The 13,224-nt window shown below is 40.1% G+C and overlaps 1 protein-coding gene across 1 annotated transcript; it reads left to right on the top strand.

The window, feature by feature from the left end:
- Window positions 1-1,740: 1,740 nt before the first annotated feature.
- On the top strand, window positions 1,741-12,730 carry LOC308309809 (glutathione hydrolase 1 proenzyme-like; the record flags this gene model as incomplete). The annotated part of the gene is made up of 12 exons (XM_080755725.1): window positions 1,741-1,913; window positions 3,533-3,663; window positions 4,716-4,805; window positions 5,013-5,205; window positions 5,594-5,754; window positions 6,142-6,291; window positions 8,427-8,563; window positions 8,675-8,862; window positions 9,467-9,594; window positions 11,460-11,575; window positions 11,686-11,799; window positions 12,584-12,730. 12 exons carry the CDS (start codon window positions 1,741-1,743, stop codon window positions 12,728-12,730), a joined length of 1,728 nt encoding a protein of 575 aa, XP_080611851.1.
- Window positions 12,731-13,224: the final 494 nt, after the last annotated feature.

Genomic DNA, 13,224 nt, shown 5'->3' with positions numbered 1-13,224 from the left:
TGTTGCGATGCCATGCGTTGTGAGCTTGTACAGTAGATCTACTGTTTCATGTTGCGATGCCATGCGTTGTGAGCTTGTACAGTAGATCTACTGTTTCATGTTGCGATGCCATGCGTTGTGAGCTTGTACAGTAGATCTACTGTTACATGTTGCGATGCCATGCGTTGTGAGCTTGTACAGTAGATCTACTGTTACATGTTGCGATGCCATGCGTTGTGAGCTTGTACAGTAGATCTACTGTTACATGTTGCGATGCCATGCGTTGTGAGCTTGTACAGTAGATCTACTGTTTCCATGCGTTGTGAGCTTGTACAGTAGATCTACTGTTTCCATGCGTTGTGAGCTTGTACAGTAGATCTACTGTTTCCATGCGTTGTGAGCTTGTACAGTAGATCTACTGTTACATGTTGCGATGCCATGCGTTGTGAGCTTGTACAGTAGATCTACTGTTTCATGTTGCGATGCCATGCGTTGTGAGCTTGTACAGTAGATCTACTGTTTCCATGCGTTGTGAGCTTGTACAGTAGATCTACTGTTTCATGTTGCGATGCCATGCGTTGTGAGCTTGTACAGTAGATCTACTGTTTCCTTGTTTTTTGAAAGAATTTCCCCCAATGCATGCCCAAAATAGGCATCTAGATCAAATCAAATTTGAAATCTTATTCTGTATTATTCTATAAATTATTCTACATCAATACAATACTATACAATACGTATTTGAAATAAAAACACAATAATAATGAATTAATGATGATTATGCAGTGAGAAATTGGTGCTCCTGAATTAATTCAGGCTTTATTTATACAAGGGGGACATCCTGACAGAAAACTCATTTTCAGATGTGCACAGTCGACCTTCATGGCAATGAACATTTTACTGTTTTCTGCTGTATGCTATCCTCTGAGCTGTGTGCATGAGCTGCCATTACATATGTCAGGATTAGGAAACAGGAAACATGTAATCATACTGAACTAACTCAACATGGACTGGTTTGACAATATGTGCTGTACTGCAAAAGGCAAAATGAAAGAAAAGTGAAGCCATATTGTTTGTCTACATTTGAGTTGAGCAGGTTGTTTTTCCTGTGACTTTGTTCTTGCTACTGTAGTATCTGATCCGGCAGAAGAATTATCTGTTGTGAAAGCAAAACAAGACCATGGTTTTGATCATTCATGTTGCACATTATGCTGTGCTACACACTTTTGTATGCCATTAATTCAAATCATTGTGGCACATTTCACATTTACAAGGTATACCGTAGCGTACACCACCTCACATTTATGTTCTACTGTCACTATCAAATAAAGGCTTGAAAATGCCTAATAATAACTTTAAATTTTCGTTTTTCGTTTTGTCATTATTTATTTATTTTTGTTTTGTATTTATTATTGTCAATTCATTTCGTAATAAGATTTTGTTTGTATTTGTGCTGCCAGAGGGATGTGGGGGGGGGGGGGGGGGAAATATATGTCAATTGTTGAAAATACTTATGTGTAATATAAAGAAAATGAATAAACATGTGTTTAAAAAAAGAAAATAATAACTTTAAGAGGGCACATTGCTCATTCCTAAAAACCTGTCCGTCCATCAGGCAGGTCACACCTCCACGCCTTAGTTGTACTATGCATTGAAGCATTTTGTGTGTGTGTGTGTGTGTGTGTGTGTATTCACAGGTTAAAAACAAACTGTGAAATGGGTGATATAATGAGTGTATTCTCCAATGTTTTTTTCCCCCGAGACATGTTCAACAAGACTGTGGTCCTGGCATTAGTGGTGCTGCTGGTGGCGGCAGTCAGCACATTTGTGGGTGTCTTCTTCGGCGTGGGAAAACAGAAACCCTCAATTGAACTTGAACACTCCTACCCTAACGCAGCTGTGGCAGCAGATGCAGGACGGTGCTCAGAGATTGGCAGGTTAGTAAGTGATTGATTCATCAAGCCTCACATGCAGTACATGTAACTACAGGCTACTGTACAGGCGGATATAACCATCATCATATAGACATAGTCTATCCACCACACACTATTAACATTGTGTACAATAACCAAATCTGTTTTAATGGAACTAGCTGCTGGCACGCACGCACGCACACACGCACGCACACACACACACACACACAGTCACACACTCGCGCACACACACGTCACACACACACACACACACACACACACACACACACACACACACACACACACACACACACACACACACACACACACACACACTGCACAAGAGGCGTAATACAATAGACCCAAACACTGATCAGAATTAGGTTATACATTATATGGTCCAACCAGATATAGCTGCTGCACATGCTTAACACACAGAGGGAAAAGAAGAAAAAATAAATATAGCACATTGTTGACATAGCCCTATTACTTGACACTACTAGACAGGATGTTTGCTTTGGGTTTTTTAAGCCACCTAGGGATAAATGAAACAACGCCTTCTCCAGATAGACAGACTGCCCATAATAGCTGAGACAGAACAGTATTTAGCCAACTTTTTTGCATTTCATTTTTGCAATCCACCCAATTGCAGACCCCTGAGCACAAGTTTATGGATATGGCCCAGACTTCCAAATACAAGGACAATAAGTTGACCGTTATATCCCAAGGCCATAATACGTTCCACCAGAAGTTGATATTTCATTTGTTTGGATGTAAAACAAGTGTCCATATACAAATCAAATGGGCAGCCTATTTCAAATATAGTGACAGTTTTTTCTAATTTCATTGATGAACACAATATCTGGGGTATTTGGAATATCTTGTAGTGAATTGACATTCGTGTCATTGTGATCAAACTCCACACACACACACACACACACACACACACACACACACACACACACACACACACACACACACACACACACACACACACGACAAGGTGAGTGAAGTCAGTGTATTTCTGTAAATAAAGCAGTTGTGTCAAGGGATCACTGAAAAAAGTTCTTGCTGTCTTGTTCCATTCGTCCCTGGCCCAGGACCGAATCGAAACAAGACAGCAAGGACTTTCAATCAATTCATAATCATGACAAATAACAAAATTCAAATGATCATAAAAGGTAAAAATAAAAAAATAAGATATGTAGGCCTGCAGGTTGGGGAACAAAGAAGGGCTTATAAGGAGGTGGGGGTAGTAGTCTAGACATAGGTGGGGGGGGGGGGCTTTTTAAAAATATATATAAATACCGTGGAATACCGAGGTATAGATTATCAATACCGGCACCGTACCGTACTGTAAAATCTCATACCGTGGCATGCCTACTGTACATACATAATTCTCCCGTCTATCACCACACACGCACGCACGCATGCGTTATTATTGGTTATTGCAAGTGATAACCAAGGGAGATCAAAGTCCATATAAATGCATTTTGAACCATTAATCATTTAGCGTTTATAACTCACTGCAAGACACTATCAGCATCATGTAGGCCTAAAGTTCTGATAAAATATGCTAAATCGCCCCCCCCCCCCTTTCTTTCTCCTTGTCTATCATGTCAATGTGAATGAAATAATGTCAGTGAAACCCTGCAGAAAGGAGGATCTGCAGTCGATGCTTCTATAGCTGCATTACTGTGTGTTGGGCTCGTGAACGCTCACAGCATGGGCATCGGAGGAGGGCTCTTCATCACAATCTACGATGCAACAACCGGTACAACTCATAACAAAGTGAACAAACCCATCTACACAATTAAATCATGATTGGCGGGGTTTCCCAAATGCATATGGTGTAAGACTTGTAGTGCTGCACATGCTCAGATGCTCCTCTACTACCTCTAGGCTGCACACAGAAGCCTGTGTCAACATAGACATTTTGTGCATATATGTGCCAGGCCTGAGGCCTACCATACCAGCCTATACCATTACGTGGCACATCTATGCACGAAATGTCTATGTTCACAGGCTAGAGGAGCATCTGAGCATGTGCAGCACTACAAGTCTTACACCATATGCGTTTGGGAAACCCAGCCAATGTACATTTATAGCTGCACTATGCAACTTTCCTCTTCACACTTAAAGGACTTTTTTTTTTTAACCAAGGTTCATGTTTTAGATTGTTATTAGAGAAAGTAAAAGATGAGTGTTAAATCTTTTTCATTTTCAGCTTTCTTTTGTTTTAGAGATTTTAGCTATTTTTGACATGGGGCATTCGAACAAGTGGCTATATTCATTCTTATTACAGATTTTTACGGCGATTTCTTTATTATTATTTACTATAGTCCTACTAGACCCCAGGGAATTACATCTGGCCACAGTAGTTGTTTTCCATGTGTCTGAACGAACAACATACTGTGTGTCATTGGTTCAATGTGAATTTGTCACCTCCTCCTTCACATTCAATAGATCCCGTGATCTTTTGTGGCCAAATAAAGTTACATATTGTTAACTCTTGAGACAGTTCCCATTTAGTTTAGTTTGTTTTATAGACAAAAGTGAGGGCGCAAATTGTGATTGGCCGGCGTGATTGGGTGGGAGATGTTGCCATTGGTTCAGAATGAGATGATGTATGAGGACGTATGATGATAAGAGCGCCCGTCACTTCACATGGGTGTGATTTTATATGGCTTCACTACTGTGCATAATCACACAGGACAGGACTAGTATGCTTTTGACAGTCTGATCATCGTTACTGTTACATCTGAATGGTAATTGTTACTGTTGCATCAGAAGTTTAACTGTGGAATGCCATCGCCTTCTTTCCAGGAAAGGTAGAAACCATTGATGCTAGGGAGACAGCACCCCAAAATGCAACACAAAACATGATGGGGAACAGCACCGATTTATCCCAGAGAGGTAATATATAACCAATTACATAACTCACTGAAACACTTCGGAGAAAGCTGTTATATTGCATTTACGATATAACCTTGTGCGGAGAGAGTCACTTACTATCTACTAAGAGCTATTAATCAGTAAAGATAAAGACATATCTTAAGCCGTGTTATGCTACAGTATCTTGAAGGAAGTGACCCTCTCTTTATCATCCTTTGTATTTGGTAGGACCGTTGTCCATTGCTGTACCAGGGGAGATTCGAGGATACGAGATGGCACACAAACGTCACGGCAAACTGCCATGGAAAGATTTGTTCGAGCCAAGCATTAAACTTGCACAAGAGGGCTTTCCTTTAGGCCGGGCACTGGCCAAAGCTATATCTAGTCAAAGGAAAACCATCATCAATGATACAGCTTTATGGTTAGTATAGCATTATTATTATTAAATGGGGTGTAAATGATTCTGTTTAAACAATAGGGAGAAAAACTATGTTTTTTTTGTTGTTTTTCTGATCTATGTTTGTTCATTAACAGTCATCTGCCCATCTCTCCAGCTCTTTAGTAAACTTACAGAAAATATATTTTCAGCTTGAGAGAGAGAATTACGAGAGAGAACCCCACAAAGATCATTTTTCAGCTTCAATATTATAGGCTAAGTTCTCTCTCCGGACTGGAGCAAATTGGTATCCTGACTAAGAGTTGGAGAGAGGGGGAGACCCCCCTGTCACACAACTCTATAGCAATGATTGCAATTAGATCACAGAGGTCTGTTTCCAGTCTCACTCAGAAAATGTTTCTGCTTATTTCAGCGAGGTGTTTTGCGGGGACAATGGCGATGTTTTAAAAGAAAATGACACCATCACATTTCCAAAGCTGGCAGAGACCTATAGGAGAATAGCCGAGGAGGGCCCTGACGTGTTCTACACAGGACAAGTAGCCCAGAACCTTGTGAGGGATATTCAGGCAGCAGGTACCGTAGTATTCCTTCTCAAGCTGACTTTTTTCTTTCCATGAACCTTTTGTTCACATGCGGAACTAGATGATAATGTAACTATTTTACATGATAGTAAAGTTCTTTCTATTCAGAACAAAATAAATACACACAACATTCACAGTGTGTGTGTGTGTGTGTGTGTGTGTGTGTGTGTGTGTGTGTGTGCGAGCGCGCGTGCGTGCGTGCGTGCATACTTGCTTGCATGTGTGCATGTGTGTGCTTATCTATATATATTTGCCGAAATTGCTTTAAATAGACCACAAGTCTATAGCCGCCTTTTTGTCTTTGTGCTCCTCTTACCATTAATTACCATTACTATTTCATCACCATGACCAGCTATGCCGTACAATGTATGTTTTTCAGGTGGTATTATTATGATGGAAGATCTGAGGGATTACAGCGCTGTCTTGGATGAAAGCCCCTTAAGGGTGAATGTGGGAAAGTACACCATCGCAGCCCCCAGTGCTCCAGCTAGTGGTCCAGTTCTTTCCCTGATCATGCACATCCTGGCGGGTAAGGCTTGGAGACAATTACTCTCACAGTGTGGAAATATGGTCTGCTAGTAGTTCTGTAGGTTCCCGAACTTTTTAGCCCGTGACCCATGATTTGATATGTCTCCACAAGACCCAAACTAGTGAAAATAGCAGATCTACAGGTTCACAACGCTTTGAATTTGTTTTGAATTCATGAACATTTTTCCTTTTTTTGTGAATGTTTTCTGAAAATGTTTTGAAATAATAATTGAAAACAAAATGTAGGAAACCAAAAAATAAAGGCACCCATAAAAATGACCCACACATAGGTCCCAACCCAATGTTTGGGAATCAGTGTACTAGCTGATGCCGATTAATTAAGAACCACACAAGATTGTTCTATTGGTCATTGTACTTTCTTCTCATTCGGGACACATAATCACATAATGCTCCTCAATCGGGGCCCCTTAACAATATTACAGACCAATAAACAATGCCCCTTTTCCCTCTGAGTACGACTTTTTTAGCCTGATATCTGTGTTCCAGAGCTCCTATATAGTTGTCCAACTCTATAGATCTGTATTTGTATCATACGGACTCAAATGCCAGTGAGGAGCCTCCACCGGGAGGACGTAGTAGAGCCTTTGTTTTACTCCCTGTTGTGCTGCCCCAGCCCATAGGATTATGTGCGACAAAGCCTCTAAGTGGATTCGAACCCACACCACTCCGTGGTGGTGGGCAGGCGCTTTACCACTACGCCACCCAAGCGCCTACATTAACAGAAGGCCACGAAGGCCTCAAGTTCCTGGTGAAGTAATACTGAAATTTAAGAAGAGCTTGAAAGTTGGGTCGTAATGTATACAATCTTTTTCATGGGGGGAAATTTCTTAGTTACACAACATTGTTCTTGTGAAACATGTTTGTTATACAGTAGGCCTAATCTCTTTCCATTTGGCCAAAGGAAGCATACACCATCACCATGTTAATTAATTAATGCATACTAGCAGCCAGATTAGTGCATCTGAACTGAACTCCATCCAACATTGTGCATGATTTGTGTGGATTCATACACAAACTGCTGTCATACAGTAGTAACTCGCTATACATTTCCGTACTATAAATAGTCAAAGACTGGGGAGGCCATGCAGTTCGTAGGCTCTAGGTTTTGCTGTTATTGATTTCGTTCCAAGACTATTGCGGGTAATCAATCAACTTAAGAGGATGACAGATGGCATGTTATACAATTCAGTACATGAACATTTAAGGCTATTCTTTTCATTAGTCTGTTTTGACATTGATAAATTACATCTGAGGATCCAAATGTGGAGAATTACACTGGCAGTATCCTTGGGATTGAGGGGGAAGACTGAGTCTTATATGTACTGTACATTCGTTAAAAGAAAATTATGGTTGCATTTAAAATGTAAATTGTCTGTCATGGCAACAGATTGCATGGGTAAAGATTCCTGGGAAACAAGACATTTTTGTCCATCTATCAGGCACCAGCACATACTTCCCATACGGTGACAGTGTCTGCATGTCTCAGAGATGGGAAACCTAAAGTAACTAGAAAGGTCGCAATTTAGAAAAATTGCAAAGTGTGGTTACATTGCATTGCTTACATTGCTCCTCAGTTGAAAAACTGTTTAGAGTTGCCAGGGTTTTTATTGATTAGGTCGGAGTAGAACTGAGACTGAGCATCTTTAAGGGATTTGGAATGTGCCTTTTGATGCTCACGGAAAATCTGCTTATGCACAGTGAGTGCTTGAAGCGACATCGTTCCAGAACCCGCCCAGTTCTTTTCATTTTCCGCAGTTCCTCTGTGAACCATGGGGTGGAGCGTCAAAATCTGACCTCACGTGTCTTGACAGGGGCATGGAGGTCAAAAACACTGCTCAAGGATGTGTTATAGGGCTTTACTATTTCATCCATTGATGCAGAGACTGGGAGGGAGATGTTCTGAAGATCCATGGTCATGGTGGCTGGATCAATGTTTTTCCAGTTTCGGAAAACCATTTGCTGCTTCGGGCAGCAAATCTGCTGCTGCTTCGGGCAGCAGAAATGTCAAGGCTATTGAGACCACCTTGTGGTCAGACACCCAGACTGTAGACCTGCAGGTTGTTAATAGGGGCAGAGTCAGTGATGACTTTTATGATGAAATATTTTATTTCACAGGGTACAACTTTAACTCAGACAGTATGTCAACCCTTGAGGAAAAGGTGTTAACATACCATCGTATTGTTGAGGCCTTCCGTTTTGGTTACGCAAAGAGGACCTTGCTCGGAGATCCGAAGTTCCTCAACATCACAGAGGTCTGGTTGATTAATATTTCAACACAAATACATCAGCCTCAGCCTGTAAATATAATTAGACTGCTCTGAATATAAAATTGTGTTCTCCGTGGGCTTGTTTCTTCTCCACAGCTCATCCAGAATATGACCTCCGCTTCCTATGCCAATCAACTCCGTGAAAAGATTACAGACGACACGACCCATCACATGAACTACTATGAGCCAGAGTTCTACATGCCCGAAAACCATGGGACTGCACACCTTTCAGTTGTAGCAGAGGATGGCAGTGCTGTGGCAGCCACCAGCACAATCAACCACTTGTATGACGTTGGCAATAAACACTTAAACACTTAATTAATTGTTATTATAGAAAAGAAAAAAAAATGTTTTTATTAGAAACATAAGGTTTAATTTATAGACCGCACGATTGCAGCTTAATTGCCAAAAGTACAGTACAATAACAAAAATTGTTTGCCAAAAATAACTGAATTAATGTGACATTATGCATCCCATTTTTCACTAAAAAACATGCTCTTGTGATGTTATATCTCTTTTTCAAGGGGATCCAAAGGGTAGAATGAATGTAAACAGTGTTCACTGTAGTGAAGATTCGTACAGAGCTGTTTTTTTAATTTTCACAGTTAAAGCTACAATTCAGGACTTTTAATGAATAAAATTACTTTAACTAAACACCAATCTGGATGGTAGAGTATTAATACAATATATAACTACATCTAGAACATCTGCCACCCTGGATTGGACGCTATACAAGCACCACCATATTTATTGCGGGACATTAGTGCAATTACAGCAGACTTGGTTTGGCAGTTATGATTTGTAGATTTAAATTGACTTAATAATAGCCCCCACACTGTACATAAACAATACCTATTTATATTATTTCTTCTTTTCTTTTTCTTTCAGTATGGGCTCCAAAGTAATGTCCAGGAATACAGGAATTCTCCTTAATAATGAGATGGATGACTTCAGCTCTCCTTTCATCACCAATGGCTTTGGAGTGCCCCCTTCACCTAGTAACTTCATCAAACCAGGTTTGAAACATCTGAAAGTGGGCCATCTTGTTAAGTCACAAATGAATTATTTGTTTAATTTAGGGGTTTATAATATTCTCTCAGTCTCAAATTGAAATCATACTTGATATCGAGACTTGAGAGTAGGGTTTAACCAAATGAACCCCTAGCATCCCTATTGTGGGGTGAACAACACATTCAGCAAAGATGTGGTAGCTGAATCTACAAGCTCACAACATGTCATGGTCTGACCCGTTGTTTAAGTGAACGAGGCTTTATTGTTTTCAAGATGAGAAGAATAAAAGAGTGCGGGTCAAAAGATATGCAAATACAATAGCAAGTTTTTTTTGGTCAACAGATAAGCTCTCCTCTGACTTTACCACATCAAAAATGGATGTGAGAGGATTAGGATCAAGTATTTCTCACACATGCAAGGAGGATTCAATAATGTGATTTAATGCTTGACATCTCCAAAATATATGGCTCAAAGTGACAAGGCTTTGGCGATCTGGGACTTTTGGGATTTCTTTTTTAGGCTATATTTTAGCTAATCTAGCAATTTGAGACTTGCAGTAATTAAAAAAAACTGAACTCTAGTCCTTGTCTATGTCTTATACAGAGAAATGTGGTGTAGATGTAGGCTATACTGTCTTCCCAACTCTGTTTTGGTGTTTCTTCACAAATATCCTCTTTGACTGCTTTATTGTCTCCACCAGGCCGAAGGCATTGGGAGAGAGTATGTTTTGCACTCCGTCCGTTAACCCGGTCGATGCCAAATTTTGCACACACACTCCCTGGATGCCAACGAAATTTTCAGCACGGCCTGTTATAGTGCCACCAGGAGGCCGCTTTCTGCAAAACTAGTTTTTGGACAGTACACCTACAGATTTTGTCCAAACATCACGCAAATTGGTACACAGTCTCTCTAGAGCCATTCAACGAAACAGGTCTTTCAGATTTCTCAGACTCCATCCTGATTGGCTAAGATTGGCGTATCCCAATTAATTAAGGGCCGTAATGTGATGGATTGCAATGTTTATTTTGGATACTATAAACTTGTCATACAGGTTGAGGTCTAATATGTGGTTCACTGGATCAACGATTATTTTATAATGGGATTCGTAACGTGACTACTTGGATTACGTAATTACCGGTAAATAAATGGAAAAAGAATATTACACTGTACTTGGATATTTATAAGTGGTCCAAAATATTTGTGAGTGGCAAAATATATATATTCAATCAGACAATCACACATTTTGATGTTTTGACTACCCTAACCCTACCGCTGGTATAGGTTATATGAGACATTAGCACACAAAAAAACGTGGGTACAAGACAATCATTTTTAGGACATTTTTCTCTAATCTCCAATAGCATCCATTAACCTACAGCCATCATGTCAGGGACTCCTGTTGTTTTATCAGGCATTGCTAGTTCACCTTTCTGTTCAATGATAATGCAGCAGAAAGTAATGCTGTACTGGAAAACTATATATAGAGTTCAGGCAGAACTCAGATCTTGTGAGGTAACTACAGGTACTGGTATGTCAAGTTCAGACAAAGGAAGAGACTTCGAAAAAACTATGCTTACTGGCACATTCAGTATTGTGCACTACCTTGTGTATGTTACTTAAACAGCAGGGCTATAGTTAAAAGCTGATTTGTACTTCATCATATGATACTGTCGTGTGCTGAAAATACCAGATCTACAAGCTCACAACTAATGGAAATGGAAACAATAATGATTGTCTGAATTCTATTACCATAAGTTGTTCTGAAGACATTGACATACTTTTATAATGTCACACATTCATGTAATCTACGGTTTGATTCTATGTCTTAGGGAAAAATAATTGTGACTGCATTCCTTTTTGCCATTCCCAGGAAAGAGACCCATGTCTTCCATGTGTCCAACCATCCTCTTTGACCAAGATACCAAAATAGTTAAGATGGTTGTTGGAGGCTCAGGGGGGACAAAGATTACCACCGCTATTATTCAGGTGAGTCAATAAACAAGCTGTTCAAAGAGCTGATAGATTGACGCTCACAGCATAGTTCCACTGAGTTTGACTACAGATCATCCTCAGCTGAACTGTGTGTTGTGCTGCAGGTGATTCTAAATGCCCTGTTCTTCGACTATGATGTGAAGAAGGCAGTGTCAGATCCAAGGATCCACAACCAGCTGAGTCCTAACACCACGTTAGGAGAGCCTGATTTTGACAAAGTAGGTTCATCGACGACGCCACAAAATCTACATACTGGTAGTTTCGATACAAAATATGTTGATTCCTGACACACATTATATATCTCTGAAAGCAGTGCCCAATCTCAAGGACAAAACATACACAGTATGTATGAGTAGAATACCTAGCTAAAATTATAAATAAATAAAAAACACAAAGGAAAAGAAAGAAGAAGAAAATAGAAAAGAAAAGAGAATAGATTGCACTACTACAGGGTTACACTTTCTGCTTCCATGTTCTCCGCAAATGAAGTGAAAGGCTGCCAGGCTGTATAGAAATTCAATATGGATTATTGGAGGGAATAACTTAATTATCTTTTCGAATTTGATGAACTGCATAACCTCTCTGACCCAATGAGAGTATAAGTGGGAGGACAGGGTTCCTTCCATTTGAAAAGTATCAACCGTCTGGCCAACAGTGTACAGAAGCCAAAACAGTACCTTTGATATCACTTAGTGACACCTCCGGCGGCACAGTGCCAAATATAGTGCAATATACAGTAAGGGGATGGTCCAGTGGTTGCTCAAGAGCCCTAGATACTAGACAGCGTATCAATCACAGCTTTCCAGTAATCATGTAGTGTTAATTGGGCATGTCCAAAACATATGTATTAAATCTTAACTATATTTTAATATGATGAATACTTACTTTCTACAGTATATGCGTAACACATTACAAGCTATATTTTCTAGATGTTTAAGTTGTAGATGGGCTCTTTAAATGTGTACTTGGGCTTGAGTACCAATGTACGGTTTTAATTTACAGGCGGTTCTGGAAGGCTTAGCAGAGAAGAACCATGAGACAGAACTGCTGAAGGCTACAGGAGCAGTGGTGCAAGCTATTGTACGCCATGGTGACCGACTCCATGCATGGTCAGACCCTAGGAAGTGGTCTCACGCTGCTGGGTACTGAGATGATATCAGCGTCATATTATTTATTCATCCACAGCAGCGGTTCTCACACATTAAGGATCTCTGTAACTCTGAGCGTAAATGGGCCTGTATAAGGGTCCACTTGGTTCCATTCGTACACTCTCAGAGTTACAGACCTATTTGGACACCTATTTGGATCCATTTGGACCCCTGGGGGTCTCACTTCCCACTTTGAGAACCACTGGATTATCATCAATAAGTAGGCATGTAACGATTCACTCAACTCACGATATGGTTCAAATCACGATAATAGGTTCACGATGCGATTTTTCACAATTTTTTAAACACATATTTTTTCCAGATATTTTTTTTTCTTTCCCTTCTTACACAAATCAAGCATTGACTTTCTCTCTTAACTCTTTCAGCACCACCTGATGGTCACCAGTTTTGGCTCTCGTTGCCAAGTAGCCCATTATAAATAAAATAAATTTTAATTATATTATGCATGTCATGTGCATGTCATCACCTGCACAC

This window comes from Protomyctophum bolini (assembly GCF_963924005.1).
Source record: "Protomyctophum bolini genome assembly, chromosome: 22".
NCBI lineage: Eukaryota > Metazoa > Chordata > Actinopteri > Myctophiformes > Myctophidae > Protomyctophum > Protomyctophum bolini.
This window is presented reverse-complemented; position numbering and strand designations above follow the sequence as displayed.